This window comes from Phyllobates terribilis, unplaced genomic scaffold, assembly GCF_046119375.1.
Source record: "Phyllobates terribilis strain yellow unplaced genomic scaffold, ASM4611937v1 Scaffold_5__5_contigs__length_657084704, whole genome shotgun sequence".
Classification (NCBI taxonomy): domain Eukaryota; kingdom Metazoa; phylum Chordata; class Amphibia; order Anura; family Dendrobatidae; genus Phyllobates; species Phyllobates terribilis.
Window position 1 is genome coordinate 400,614,128 of NW_027362765.1, and position 15,385 is coordinate 400,629,512.

The following is a 15,385-nucleotide window of genomic DNA, read 5'->3' on the forward strand; positions in this document are numbered from 1 at the left end:
AAACGTAATTCTGGCGTTTGGAATTTTTTTCTCGTTACGGCGTTTACCGATCAGATTAATTATTTTTTTATATTAACAGATCGGGCGATTCTGAACACGGCGATAACAAATATGTGTATGTGGGGCAAAAAGGGGGTGATTTAAACTTATATTTTTTTAATTTTTTTAAAAACATTTTTTTTACACTTTTTGCATGCTTCTATAGTCTCCATAGGAGACTAGAAGCAGCAACTGTCTGATCGCCTCTGCTACACTGAGGTGATGAACCACCCGACCACTAGGTGGCGTTCATAGTGATCTTTACATGACAACCACTGGGGTCTGCTGCAGACCCAGGGTTGTCATGCCCACCCATCAATGATCCGCGATCACGTGAATGGGTCACTGATGGGTGGGGTAAGTGACGCGCTTCCGGCGCGGCGCTGTTAAATGCCAGAGATTGACAGCGGCATTTAACTGGTTAACAGCCACGGGTGGATCACGATTCCACCCGCGGCTGTTGCGGGCACATGTCAGCTGTAAGAATCAGCTGACATGTGCCCGGTTCAGTGTGGGCTCACCGCCGGAGCCCTCACTGAACCGGGGGTGATGGTCTGGGGCGTACTAATACACCCCAGGCCAGAAAGGGGTTAATCTGAAAGCAGCATAATGTAGGGGCAAAGAGCCCGATTCCAGGGACGTGTCACTTGCTCAACAGCTTGCTGTACTTTCAATACAATCAGTGTTTTATCAGCAAGAGATTATCACTGCAGGACTAGATCTAATGTGCAAACCAGTCAGGCTAATATGTGTAACCCCGCCCCCACCACTGATTGGCAGATTCGGGTGTACACTGTACATTGTCAGCAAGCAGCCAATCAGTGGTGTGGGTGGAGTTATTCACGGCTCAGCATTCCGAGCTCTGCTACATCTACAGCAGCGAAAACAGGAATTCTATTAAAACTGCACCAAGCAGTCCAATAAGTGATACATCGATGAAATCAGCCTCTTTTCCCCTACTTCATGCAGCTCTCAGATTCCATAGCAAAAACCTGCTGACAGATTCCTTTTAGGGTGATCCACTGCCGAGAACAATAATCTTTTGTGTAGCACAAAAGATCTTTTCACCAGACGAAAAAGTATTTTGTTTGTTCATTGGGTGATCGGCAACCTACATTTAGACTTTTATTTTTGTGAAATGAGCATTGTTAAGAGCGCTCGTTCACGATAATCTTGCACTGTAAATGGACCCTCAGATGATGAAGCTCTTTTCACTTTGAGATAACAGTTTTACATTCTGGCTCCACATGTCTGAACAACTCCTGTACTGTCCTCATTGAAGCTGCATTTACAGTGCAAGATAATTGTGAAAAAGCTTTTTTAAAAATGCTTGTTTCACGATTATCTTTGCAGTGTAAACAGGCTCCCGATCAGCTGATGAACGAGCAAAAGATCATTGTTTTCCCCTGTGCATCGTCTTGTGTAAACAGGACTCGTGCTGCCGAGAACCGTGGCAGCCTATGTGCCCTGAGCTATCTATTACAGATCGATCAGTGTGCATTGTTTTCTTTGGTCTGCTTGTTTAAACAAGCTTTTAAATGACCGCGGATCGGTAAAGGTTTACTGATAGCATCGGTGTGTATAAATTGTTAGAATATTTTGCCTTTCCAAATAACAGGTCAGCTGGTCTTGCTAAATTCGGTTTGTTGACAAGAAGTAGGGAACATATGAAAGGGAATATGACTACAAAATCCGACTTCATGGGGCCTGCTTGTAGTCTATTGCATAGGTCTGCAAAGGAGCTGTAGACACAAGACGGTAGCAATGTATTAGTCAAGACTAATGGCATAGTTGGGGTAGATCTGTTAATTTGTCCTTTTCTCTCTTGCAGGAACAGTATGAATTCTGCTACAAAGTGGTACAAGACTTTATTGACATATTTTCAGATTACGCCAATTTCAAGTGAAGGACTTGAACCCGCTTTATATACAGGACTAATTCATATGATCTATTTTGTTGTTAATTTATCTCGTCGATTGTTTTCTGCTTTTGTATTTTTCTCTGCTACCAAATAACAAAATGATGTACGCTTCTGGTTTGACATCCTTTTCGGTATGACATACAGATTCCAATACAAGAAGCCTTCCAGGTGTGGAAGAGATAGATGTAAAGTAATGTATATATTTATTTATAATATGGCATGTATATTATGGAACCAAACATTTTCTTATATGCCGAGTTTTTTTTTTTTAATGGCATAAATAAGAAAGTGATTGAGATAGGGCCCTTTTCTGTACAGTGTCTGAATTTCATGCTGCAATGTAAATGTAAAAATGTAAAGCTCCTTCATCAAAGGTGGTCAAATCATCATCCACCACTGGGGTCAATGATATATCATTAATTAGATAGCAGTTTCCTTACATAATTAGCCCAAAGTAGAACATTTAGCACAGACCAAAAAGGGAAGCGGTTGTCCGTAGCTGCCAAACAGGTCACTGCCTTAGAGAAATGAGAGCGCCAATCTATGCCACGGGCAATGGCTGAACTTTTGGTTTGCACTAGTTTTATTACATGAGGCGCAATGTTATTAGTAAAAATGCTCTTTTTAGCCATTGACGCTTTAATTTTTTTTTTTCAAAGTTTGCAAGATAACATGTATCCAAAGAGTGGGACATAACTTATTGATCACTGGGTGACTGACTGCTGGGACCCCAAGTGATTCCAAAATGTGACTCTGCAACTCCGATAACAGATTCTGTAGAGCTCCCATCATGAATCGAATGGCGGTGCACATGCTCGACTTCGGCTCCATTGCTTGTCTATTGGATTGGTGAATATGTTATTATTATTAGCGGCCTTCAGCTCGATCTCGAGCCATGGCAACTTGATGGATGAATGATCTGTAGGAAGATCAATCTTATGCAAGCCTAGATAGGTCCACCAGGGTCTTCTCCACCATTATCTTGATAGAATCAAGCCATCGGGTTGTTGGTCTTCCTATTCGCCTTGTTCCTATTATTCTTCCGACCATGATGTCCTTCTCCAGTGAATGTTCTCTTCGTATGATGTTTCCAAAGTAGACAAGTCATAGTTTGGTGATCCTTCCTTCGAGTGACATGTCTGTCTTGATTTGTTCCAAAATTGATTTGTTTGTTCTTCTTGCCATCCATGGTATTGATAACCTCCTTCTCCAGCACCACATTTCGAAGGCGTTGATTCTTCTTCTGTCTTGTTTCTTTGTGAATATAGTGGAGCGCTAATCTTGGCTTTCTCTGACAGTCCCATAGAGCAAAGATGGAGCATGTGCACCTTCGCTTCATTCAACACAAAGGTGGCTCATGTCCTTGGGGTCCAGAGCCCCGTTCTCAGGATCGTTGGGGGTCCCATTGATCAGCAAATTATACCCTTTTGTACTGTTATAGGATTAATTGCGATTTTGATAAAACCCCCTTTTAACCTGCTAAGTTTCTAGGAATTCCAAATATCCATTGTTTTTCCTGAAGGCTAAAACGCTTCATGATGAGAGTTGTAGTTTTTCTACAGCTGGATAGCTACCGATTGGATACAACTACTCTGCAAGATAACTTATGACAATGTGAAATTTTTTAGCAACTATCAGAATGATTTTGGGACCAAGGTTAAGAAGAAGGGCCAGGGGAGAAAGCTACTGCAATGGCTAATAATGGCGGTCGTTCTAGGGTCTGATGAGCTCTTCACTTTACAATGCTGACCTTGAGATATTCTGTAATCAGGAAAACTTGTTTCGCACCTGCCCGGGGTTAAAATGAGCATGTTTTAATAATAATATTGCATTAGGAAATTGTTATCTAAGTCGTTTCCTAGTATTTTATTTAAAGTGGCTATAAAGATAGAGCGTTACTTTAAGAAAAAAAAACACTTTATATACAGTAATATTTTATAAAACATGAATGTGTGTGTACTTTTGTAATAAGTGTGCAGGATATATGCTTACATTCCATCATTTACAGAACTAGAGATTGGATCTATGTGTTGGCAGCAAGATCAGTAAAGGTGACAGTTTATTTATTTCTATAGGCTCCAGCCAGATCCTAATTTACAGAGAGCCATATACAGTACTTAATCATATGACTAATGATCTATTTAACCTTTCAGATAAGGGCTCCAGCATTTTGGGTTCTCTGAACATTTTTTTGGCCCCAGATTTTGTTTTCAGTGCAGAATTTTCCGCACATGTAGAATTACGCTTCTATTGAGATGAATGAAGGCTGTGGCGTCCTGCGAGTAATAGAACGCCATTCCCTTACATGCATGTTCCCCTTATTATCCATACCTCTGTTTTTTTATTTTAAGGAAATTTCATTCAATTTTCAAAATAAATATGGTAAGAACAGCATAGCACTCACTAAGCCTATGGCTGTTTCATGCTGATCTGAGCTTCTTTTGGCCCAGAAGAAGCGTACATCAGTGCGAAACGGCCATAGCTTTGGTGCCATCTGAACCACTTCCCTCCATTTGTTATGTACTTTTTCCTGAAGATAATAAAAGTTTTTGTCTAACAGGTAAGTGCTACAATGTTCTTATTATATTTATCTTGCATACGCCTTTTGCCTAGAAGATTTATTTTTTTATTTATATTTATTTTTTATTTTTGCTCTTACATCTACTTATACCTTAGTCATGTGGTTATGCTGACCCAAATTTTATTTTTTATTTTATTATGTGGACTATTAGTTCCATTTTCACAAGTTAATTCCTCTGAATATCCCTTGCCTGTCCCCATACACTAGTATGCTGGTGACATAGCTACAATAGGCCGCTGTTACCTTGTGTCCATAGTAATGTCAGGTTACGTTTTACATCACCCAGTGCCTGCCTCGGTTCATTACCACAGCCTAAACCCATTAAACAAGGCAGCCACATCACATAATGCACTGTCACAATGACTCAAAGTGTAATTCCCATCTTCATATATGGACATTTTTGAACAGTGCTTGTTTTTACAAGCACTTTTGCAATTTGCTGCTTATTAAAATTTGCAACCATTCTTGAGATATTAACATTTTTCTTATGTTTACAGTTTGATGCGTAGGAGACCGATCACTGCTTCTGTCTAGCTTGTAAACACTGAGCTGAAACTGGCCGTGAATAGGAGGTAATAGTGCGCTCTGGCGATCCTGGTCAGCTATATAACAGTCCTTACAAGCTCAATGAAAAAGAGCTTGTAAGAACGGCACATTTTCTACTGTCTAACAATGGTGGTCGGTCTCCAAAGCAACGAGCTGTAAACAAAAGAAAAGTGTTGATATCTCAAGAACGGCTGAAAATTTTAAGAAGCAAAAAATTACAAAATTGCTTGTATTTACAATTACTATCTGACAAACCCATTTATAAAGATGGGGAAAACCTTTTAAAAGCTATGCACACCTTTGCGTAGAATCTTTTTTAATTGTTCATTTGCTTAGATTTTGCTGCTGCAGATTTTCTGTAAGTCCTCTATATATAGCTAAAAAAAAAATCAGTCAGAGCTCCTGACAACTATTTTTGCTCTCCCCTCTCTTCTGTCAGGGAAGGGTTTGTACGCAGACTTTCACAGCATGGACATGGGGGGAATTCCAATGAGAGCAGAGAAAACAGTCTATAGATATAGTGGAAAGCACTTTAAGAGAAAATAGGTGCAGAATTAAAGCTGTGCTAGTAGATGTGCAACACAGACCTCACATCCAGCCTATATTACTGAGAGAGACACATGAGAAAAATCTGAAAAACTTGGATTTGGCTGCAAACTGCATATCAGGAGGGTCTGAAATGAATGAAGGAAATTAAGATTGCAGACTGCAATTTTGTTAACTAAAAGTAACCACTACCATATGTAAAAATGATGTCCATAGCAAAATGGGGTATAATTATGAAAATGTAAGGATAACTGGTGGGTTTTTGGGGCCAAAATTTGCACCATTCATGATTATGCAGGGTCTCCTGTTTTCCTTAAAGGAAAAATGTCAGACGCATAAATCAGAGCTTAGCGGCACCATTGCTCCCAAGTATGTTAGTCTCTGAAACGTGCTGGGATTTCAGAGAAAATAAAGTTTGAGGAGCTTTTCCAAGCTGTGCTCCACGTGATTGACAGGTCCCTTCCATCCATTCACCTGGGGCAGAGAGAAGCTGGTCAGAGGAGGACTAATCAGGTCACTCCCTATTGTCCCTGGCCGTCTCATTAAATAATGTTATCTTGGAGTGTTTTGGAGAAGAACATACCTGGCTGCAGTTGTGCCGCCCATGCCCGTGGTTGGGGCAGCATGAATCGAGTGACAGGTTCTGGTTGCAGGGCTGAAGTGCATGGAGCATCCAAAAACTACATCAATTTGCAGCTCTAAAGCTATGTTCACGCACCATAGTTTTTTCAGTGTTTTTTTATGCGTTTTTTTATGCTAATTTTCAGCTACGTTTTACAGTACCAGCAAAGTCCAGAAATCTCATGCACACATCATGTTTTTTTTTGTACAGGATTTTGTGCTTTGCATGTATTTTTGAAAGATAGAGCCTGTCACTTCTTTCAGTGGTTATTCACCCATTGGAAGTAATGGGTGGTGAAAAAAACGCTGAAAAAACGCAGGTGTCGAGTTTTCAGCGGTTTTCGTGCATAAACCAGAATGAGATTTTTTTTTTTTCACTGAACTTTAATGTACATGCATAACAGAGACAAAAGAACAGTGAAAAAAACGCACCAAAAAAAAAGCAAGAAAACCGCAACAAAAATCCTGAACAACCTCCTGGCAAGAGATCACCTTTTGCTTCAGAAAAAAACATGATGTGTGAACATAGCCTAACTCTCCATAAATCTATATGGTGCAGATTTTATATGAAGTACTACAGGGCCCATGTAGTCCATGAGCTCTCAGCAGGACCTACTCTTCTCAGGACTGGTAGGATCTCAGCTGCTTGACCTCGTGCAATCTGAATTTTTTTCACACATCTAATTTTCAGGTTATGTTTAAAGGGAAAACGAATAGCGATTTTGTCAGTGATTACAAGGGCTGCACTGAACAGAGTGATCTTGTATATACGATTATTATAAGATAGGAATATTCTATTTTACTATATAATAGATAAGGGGTTCTGTCTCACAATGATCAAGATAGGGAAATATTTTTGCAAAATCACAGTTTACCCCGGCTGGCGGCATTGTTGGTCTCTATGCTTAATACATTTTGTGCTATATGTTTGGCACATACATCAGGAAATGCTTCTGACGTATATGTGTAATTTGGCTATAAAGTTCTATTGTCTTTCTGGCATAAGGTATATGGTGGGGTATATTTTTTTCCAATTGTATGTGTATATACTGTGATATCTTATTTTTACAATAGGAGTCAATGGAAAGTGTATGCAGTTCGTATAGGTATCTAACTAACAATATACCGCTATAGTGTGAAAAGAAAAGTTCTATTTATTGAAATCTACACGTTTAGAGAAGAGAATAAGGGATTGAAGAAGGTTATAAATGAAAGGATAATATAATTATATCAATGAAAAGCACAGAAATGCATCATAAAATCATGGATTTTGCGGATGTCGAGAGAAGGCGTGATAAAATCTGGCCTTTAGTGAGCATTAACCCCTTCAAAATGTCGCCATTTAAAAAAAAAAATTTCTAACCTTTTAAATGACAATTATGACTGCAGCATCTAAGGCTGTGTGCCCACTATGCGTTTTTCAAGCGTTTTTGATGCGGAATTTCCGCAGCAGAAGTGCTTTAAAAACGCTTGGTAATCCATGCCCCATGATCCCCAATGAAAATCTGCATGTTCTGTGCCCATGCTGCAGATTTTTCCGCAGCGGATTTTCCTTGCGGAAAAATCCGCTGCATGTCCATTATTTGTGCGTTTCTGCATGCGGATTTGAGGTCCCAATGGACTTGAAAAACGCAAGTCAAATCCACATGTAAAAACGCTGCAAAAACGCGTGTAAAATCCGCAAGCGTTTTTGACTGCCAAGACCATGCAGAAACGCTGCAGAAATTTTCTGCTTCATTTCTGCATCGTGGGCACATAGCCTTAGGTTGCACTCCGCCAAGGTGTTAAAAATGTGAATTTTTTTTCTTTTTTTTTGCTTTTATGTTGAAATATGAGCGTTTAAAGTTACAGTCCCAAAACCTGCACTACTGAGAGACTGTGGTAGGAACATGCCCAATTTCTGATTTCTGTCAGTTACAATGTTGCCATGTAGACAATGTGTAAATCCAATCTATCGTATGACATTATTTATTTCTTAACTGGCTTTAGTAGTCTCAATTATGTCTGTAGATATGGCTACATTTTATTAGAGAGTGATTTTAATCCACACTACCGATGCCAATTAATCAGAGCAGTCTCTCAGTAGTGCAGCCTTAGGCTGTCGGCTCGTAACTTTAAGTCATCATATCTCCGGATACAAGTAACAAAATGAAACATGCTTTTCATTTTTAATGTACATTAAAGGTACTCTTCATATTTTTTATGGTAGGTTTCTTTTAAAAGGGGATTTTGCGGGGGTAGTTGAGGGGCAAATATTATTAAAGTGTGCGTCTGTAAAAAATAAAAATAAAAATTGAGGTTAATATTTTAAACCGGTAATACAAAGACTCCTTCAGAAGATTCCACAAGTGATAGCTCACACACAAAAATAATTGAAGTGTCCTGGCAAAACTGATACACTGTGTTATGTCCTGTGCAAGGCCACCTCAGTCTTACGAAGTAACACAATGTTTCAGTTTTGTACAATGTGCAAATTGTCTCTTCAGAGAGGAAGAGGACTAGAACTCTAACACCACCTAATGTGTGGCCCTAGAGTTCTAGTCCTCTTCCTCTCTGAAAAGACAGTTTTCATATTTAATACCCCAGAGGAGCATTGCATGGCTTATAAGTCTTCTCACTCTGACATTGCAGGCTTGGCTTGACACTCTCCACAAGTAGAAACGTTACCTCTTAGAATCCAGTTTTGTACAAAATACTCCTTAAAAGGAACAATAAACACAGAAAAAAAACTAAGAATGAAGCCAAAATCTACTTGGTCCTATTTTGTTTCAGTTTATAGTTGTGTATAAGAAATATCTAAAAAAAATATATATATATTCTCTGTGTCTTTCAGAAGATCAGCCATATCCTCCATTGTCCTCTTGCTGTCCTGTGTGGCTTTCAGACATCTGGCTGCTGCAGGAGCCTCTCCCCACTGCCCTGTCTGTGACTACACAGCTAGAAACTAACCTCTGTGTTGTGTGCAGGATTTCTACTAATCTGAGTATTTCGGGATCATGTAGAAAATGCTGCAAACAACAAACAGTGAGGACGCTTGATTTCTTATTTAAAGGGAACCTGACATCAAGATCTTCCCCTAGAAGGTATTAGAACTTTATCTGCCTCCGAATACCCTATTTAATATCTGTAAATGCTACATGTAGTTGTTTAGAAACCAGACAAGTCCAGGAATGCTGTCAATCAATACAGAAACGCCCACCGCAGTGTGACTGACATCCCCGGGGTGTGCAGGGAGAGCAAGGTGAAGGATAAGAGGGCCGACTTGTTCCCACCCCCTCTTTCAAATTGCCCTGCTTATCTATTAGTTATTTCTAGGTTTATAATGTTGTTTAACTTGTTATATGAATGTGGTAAACACTTGTATGTTAAACTATAGGGTAAAAAAAAGTTTAGAAGACAGAAGTTTATCATTATATATCAATTATAGATGAGCCAATCTGACCAAATTTGATTTGGCAGATTTGCTAAAATTTGGCCAGGAAATTTGATTTACGTCAATTTTATTATGTTCTCACATCTCTCCAGACCTCAGAACATAATAAACTGAAGGGTTAAAATATATTATACTCACCTGTCCTGGCACCAGAGCTTCCTGCCCGGTCCTCCGTTGACTCGCTCTCTCCCGGCCCGGTCCTCCGTTGACTCGCTCTCTCCCGGCCCGGTCCTCCGTTGACTCGCTCTGTCCCGGCCCGGTCCTCCGTTGACTCGCTCTGTCCCGGCCCGGTCCTCCGTTGACTCGCTCTCTCCCGGCCCGGTCCTCCGTTGACTCGCTCTCTCCCGGCCCGGTCCTCCGTTGACTCGCTCTCTCCCGGCCCGGTCCTCCGTTGACTCGCTCTCTCCCGGCCCGGTCCTCCGTTGACTCGCTCTCTCCCGGCCCGGTCCTCCGTTGACTCGCTCTCTCCCGGCCCGGTCCTCCGTTGACTCGCTCTCTCCCGGCCCGGTCCTCCGTTGACTCGCTCTCTCCCGGCCCGGTCCTCCGTTGACTCGCTCTCTCCCGGCCCGGTCCTCCGTTGACTCGCTCTCTCCCTGACGTCTCTTTGGTGCCTCTAGCACCTACTAGGTTTCACGCGAAGTCACCATGCACGTTAATTGAGGCCAGAGGCACCAAAGATTGAAGACTGAGTCAGAGGGAAGAAACGAGACATTGGAGTACCAGACGGGAAGTTGTTTTTCTAGGATAGGTGAGTAAAATGATTTTTTTTTTAAACACCTTCCTGGCATTTTGCTTGAGTCAAAAAAAATCCGAGCTGTGACGACTTTGAATTTTTTGTGACATTGAAGTGAATTTGTCTTGAATGGATTGGTAATGCAGATCAGATGATAAGAATACCACTACATTCCCATAAAGAGAGTCATGTAATACTGATGGGTTCTTATGTGGCAGAGGGGTCTTTTGGCCCACCCAGGCACCAGGGCTCAGATGTTACAGGCGATTATACCCCCTCTATAGCTAAGAGAATACTAATTTATAACCACTTTGATTTTGAGACATGAGCACATTGACTGCTTGTTAAAGCTTTTTTTTAAATACTGGAACTATGCATAGTGCAAATAGAATGGAAACTGAAAAAAGATATATATTTATTATTTATTGATAATTCCCCTTGATATAGTATATAAAAAAAAATATATGATATATGCAGGTAAACAGCATAATATACAGTATTGGCTTTCTTCTCATACCACTCAAACCTCATGTTATGTATTATTTTTCTATCTGCATTTTATATTTTAGGTACTCTTATTGCATGCCGGTGGCGATGTGTCTAAAACATTTTACAGGACTGTGCTTTTTGTGCCTGTGCAGTACCGTTTTAAAACAAATTGTACATTGCTGTAACATATGTCTTATAAAGATTGGCAACAAAAAATATTTATTGCAAAAAAAATCAATAAAGTCTAATTATGTTGTTAAAAGTGTCATTTTGGCTGATACCACTAGGTAGCGCCACTTACCCTCGGTAATTAACAGTAGCCTGCTGGGTTGCTCAAATATGATTACATTTGGTGAATATTAATGATAGGTAATGTAAGCGAAGAATCCCATTTTAATGGTCACAAGACTCACCAGAGTATACCGTAATTCTGGACACAAATGACATTGGTTCTTGTAAGCAGCCATTTGCTTCAAATCAGGTACCTGAAATACTCTATGATGTTGTAGGCTTTGGAATTTCTCCATCAATCAGAAATCTCTATGAAATCTGTGCAAGTGTTTGATTTCCCTGCAGTGCCTCTAAAGGTGAAATGATGTATTGCATGGTTCTTATGTAAATCAATAACACACTGGGTCCTTCAAAGCGAGAGACTAATTAAAAAAAACAACAACTCAAAAACGCCACAAGACTTTTGACTTATTTTTAACTACCATACTTTTCATACTATAAGACACAATGAACCATGAGACGCACCCCAAATTTAGGGGAGCAAAATGGGGGAAAAAATATTTTTTTTATGTGAAAATGGGGGGTCCGGAGCCATTGATCTCCCGGCGGTGCGAGGCAGGAGCAGAGTCCCCGCTGCGCATATTGGTCTCCCAGCGGTAGGCTACAGGGAAATGGCGCATGCGCAGATTAAGATTTCGGCTCGTCAATGAGCTGAGATCTAAATCTGTTCATGCACTGACACTGGTGCCCTTTCCTATAGCTCACCGCCGGGAGATCAATGGCTCCTGCCTTGCCCCGCCGGGAAATAAATGGCTCCTGCCTTGCACCACCTGGAGGTCAATGGCTCCTGCCTTGCACTCAATGGCTCCTGCCTTGCACTGCTGGGAGATCAATGGCTCCTGCCTTGCACCACCGGGAGATCAATAGCTCCTGCATTGCCATACCGGGAGATCAGTGGCTCCTGCCTTGCACCGCCGGGAGATCAATGGCTCCTGCCTTGCACCGCCGGGAGATCAATGGCTCCTGCCTTGCACCGCCGGGAGATCAATGGCTCCTGCCTTGCACCGCTGGGAGATCAATGGCTCCTGCCTTGCACCGCTGGGAGATCAATGGCTCCTGCCTTGCACCGCCGGGAGATCAATGGCTCCTGCCTTGCACCGCTGGGAGATCAATGGCTCCTACCTTGCACCGCCGGGAGATCAATGGCTCCTGCCTTGCACCGCCAAGACACCCCCCTCCTCCCAACCAGGGCCTGCAGCAGCGCCCCACTCCTGTCGTCGCCACCTTCCTACAGTGGTGACCTTGCCTCCTGTGACCCCGATCCACCGCTCCTTCTTCCCTGCTAAGCTACATTCGAACTATAAGACGCATCCCCATTTTCCTCCCAAATTTGGGGGGGAAAGTGCGTCTTATAGTCCAAAAAATACGGTAATTATAATATACATGTATATAACTACTAAAATTTCCAGCATAACTTGCAGTTCGCTACTGCTGTATAGCCACAATTTAGCTTTGCTACCATTGGGGAATAGTAATAGAAATTGTCATCACCCCTACATGTCTAATTTCTGCAAAAATAATGCAAATTCAGAAGTGTAAAAGATGGTACAAGTGACAGCAGAATTTTAATTATCTGGTATCCAGAATGCTATTGAGGAACCAGGTTATCAAATACATCAAACTATTGAATACTTTGGTCTGGTGGGTCATAATTAGTACGAGATTCCGCTTTAAATTCATTAAAACATAGGTTTTCCAATGTTATATAGAGTGATAGAATATTGCAAGGACATGACACCATTTTATTATTAGTGGGGCTCCACCCTGAGAGACCCTTACTGATTCTAAAAATCAAAGGAAAATAGTGCAGTATCCTTTTATTAATCTTTCCCTGTACAGCGGCTGTGCACCCAGCCTCGTGGCTCTGCTAAAATGCAACCAGCACATTCACGGAAATGGGTTTGATAACTGGTTGAAATTGGAAAGTGCTTGTAAAAACAATCAATTTACTTGTTATTGAAAATCTCAAAAATGGAGGGATTTTTAAATGTTGTTTACTGCTTATTGCCTAAATTACCAGCCACCTCTACAGTGTATCAGAGGTGGCTGGTTTCCTAGGCAAGGAGTGCAGTACATACAAGCTTTTTTCTATAGAGCTTGTAAGCGCTGCTCCAAAATTGTCTGAATCTGGTGAGCTTTAGTGCCCTTGCGCTTCTTCGATGCTGCAGAGGCAACGCTGCATCTGCTCGCAGCATTAGAGAGTGTGCTGTTCAGATTAAAGGCTCAACTGGCCCAAACATTCAATCTTCGGGAGTGCACTGCAAGAAGCTTAAGAGGCATGAGAGCGGTGCGCTCCTAAAAAAAAAAAAAAAAAAAAAAAAAATCTTGAGAAAAACCTAAATGAGAACTAGTACTACACCTGCGCTGCATCCTCTTCATTCTCAGAATCAATGGGGGTTTCAAAAGTCAGTCTATCACCGATCAAATAGTGATGGCATAACCGAACGCTATATAATTATCACTTTACAAGGAAAAGCCATTAAGTCATCATGTAGGGGTCTACATTAATTACTATAATTGTGGTAGATATAGGAAGTCATAATTTGAACTGCTTGTGTTCAGGATATAGCCCCCTACAAAGGAACTGTGAAGAGTTTAATAAAAATAATTATTATTATAACCCACCGGTCCCTCTCCGCAGATCACCCCCCAGACTATCAGAGTTATGGAACTTTTTTATATGACTTTACAGACCATCGGGTTCCTAAATATTAGACGTTTATCACAATTATAAGTGACACTTTTTCTATATAACCCCTGATATGCCTTCATTGTTACTCTAAGCACAAAACTCACATTAGAATGAGGAAAAGAAGATATAAGGGATTACAATAATTCCACGATGCGATTAGAAGATATTTATTCTGATCATTTGCTATTTTTTTTGGTCACTGGGTGACTTAACTTTTCACTTTGTTTTGTATTAAATACTACAGAATGCACATTGCAGCTACCTGTGTTCATAACGTGTAATATTTTATGTATGTTTTCTTTAATACTTGGATATCTGTAGAGCGAATTGATTGAAAAAAAAAAAAATACCTGCCTGCGATTACAATTTCTAAGACTGTTTGTACAGCAGCCATGAACTGTCTTGGAAGATGTGGGGTTTGCACCCGCTCCTCGCTTTTTGCTTCATTGCCTTGCATGTGATTTCTATGGGACTTTTTAATATTTCATATTGTCTTATATTTCCGACTTGCATCAATCGTTTTTCTTTTACGTTTGTAATCTGGATTTTGCCGTTATCATGATGTGATTTTTATGCTGGTGGGGTGTGAGCAGAATTCCTGTGTAAGAAATAAATGAGAGATCTGATGCACTGTAAAGCAAAAAAAATAAACAGATATGTTCCTACTTGCGTGTTGTTATTGCTACGATGACCTCCTTGTTACAACTGTGTAAGATGAACACTTACAAAAGCGATGCACAGCTTTCTGCAAGACTAGGGGGCTTATGGATAAGCTTTCAATTCTGCGATACTTTAAAGTTTGAAGTTGAATTCTGAACTTTTAAGCAAAAAATGATGGATTTAAATGAAAATGAAAGAAAATTACCTATTCTTTATATCAGGTATTTGACTTTTTTTCAAATTTTTGACAATTTTTTTTTTTTCCCGATTTCACAATGTTCATTAAAGGGGTTATCCAGGATTATTTTTTTTTTAAATAAGGGCTAATAACAGATGGGCAGGTGGTTGTTAACTGCCTGCCGGTTCTGCCTGCCTCAGATTAGTCACAGACCGCTCCTGCCAGCGATTCTGCTGCTTTATTTGACCGCATGTCAATGAAGTAGCTCTTCCTCTTCCAAGCTGCTCTGTTGACGGGGTGCATGTAACTTTTTAGGCCCGTAAGAAAAAAAATTAAAGAAGCTGTCCGGTACTTTTTTTAAATTGCCTAATGTATTCAGCATGTGGGCATAAGTATATTTGTAAATACCTTCTGTTGCTGAAAATGCCTGTGAGCGTCGCTATCGGTGGCCGCTCACAGGCAGCACGTGACCCCCCGCTGATGTCACGACAAGTGATGCGTGACTCAGTGCTGGGGTCCCGCGGTGGCACCTGGGTTATTCCCTGCGTCACACCCAGCATCCACTGCGCGCTTTCCCAATCAATGGGAAGAGGGAGAGCGCATGGTTGATGCCGGGTGTGACGCGGGGAATAACCCTGCACACAACCCAGCAGCC

General features: G+C 40.9%; 1 protein-coding gene across 3 annotated transcripts in view; it reads left to right on the top strand.

Annotated features, from left to right (window-relative positions):
• Window positions 1-14,557, top strand: part of PTPRE (protein tyrosine phosphatase receptor type E) — a 214,231-nt gene extending 199,674 nt beyond the window's left edge. Inside the window, exons 20-21 of one of the 3 annotated variants that reach the window (XR_012322091.1) lie at window positions 1,871-11,723; window positions 12,122-14,557. Coding sequence is in view for 1 of the 3 variants with exons in the window: in XM_073685061.1 (XP_073541162.1) it covers window positions 1,871-1,945 (75 nt within the window). In the remaining 2 variants the exon portion in view is untranslated. Of the gene's footprint in view, window positions 1-1,870 lie in introns of all 3 variants that reach the window. The other 2 variants (XR_012322090.1, XM_073685061.1) reach the window with 2 other exon arrangements.
• Window positions 14,558-15,385: the final 828 nt, after the last annotated feature.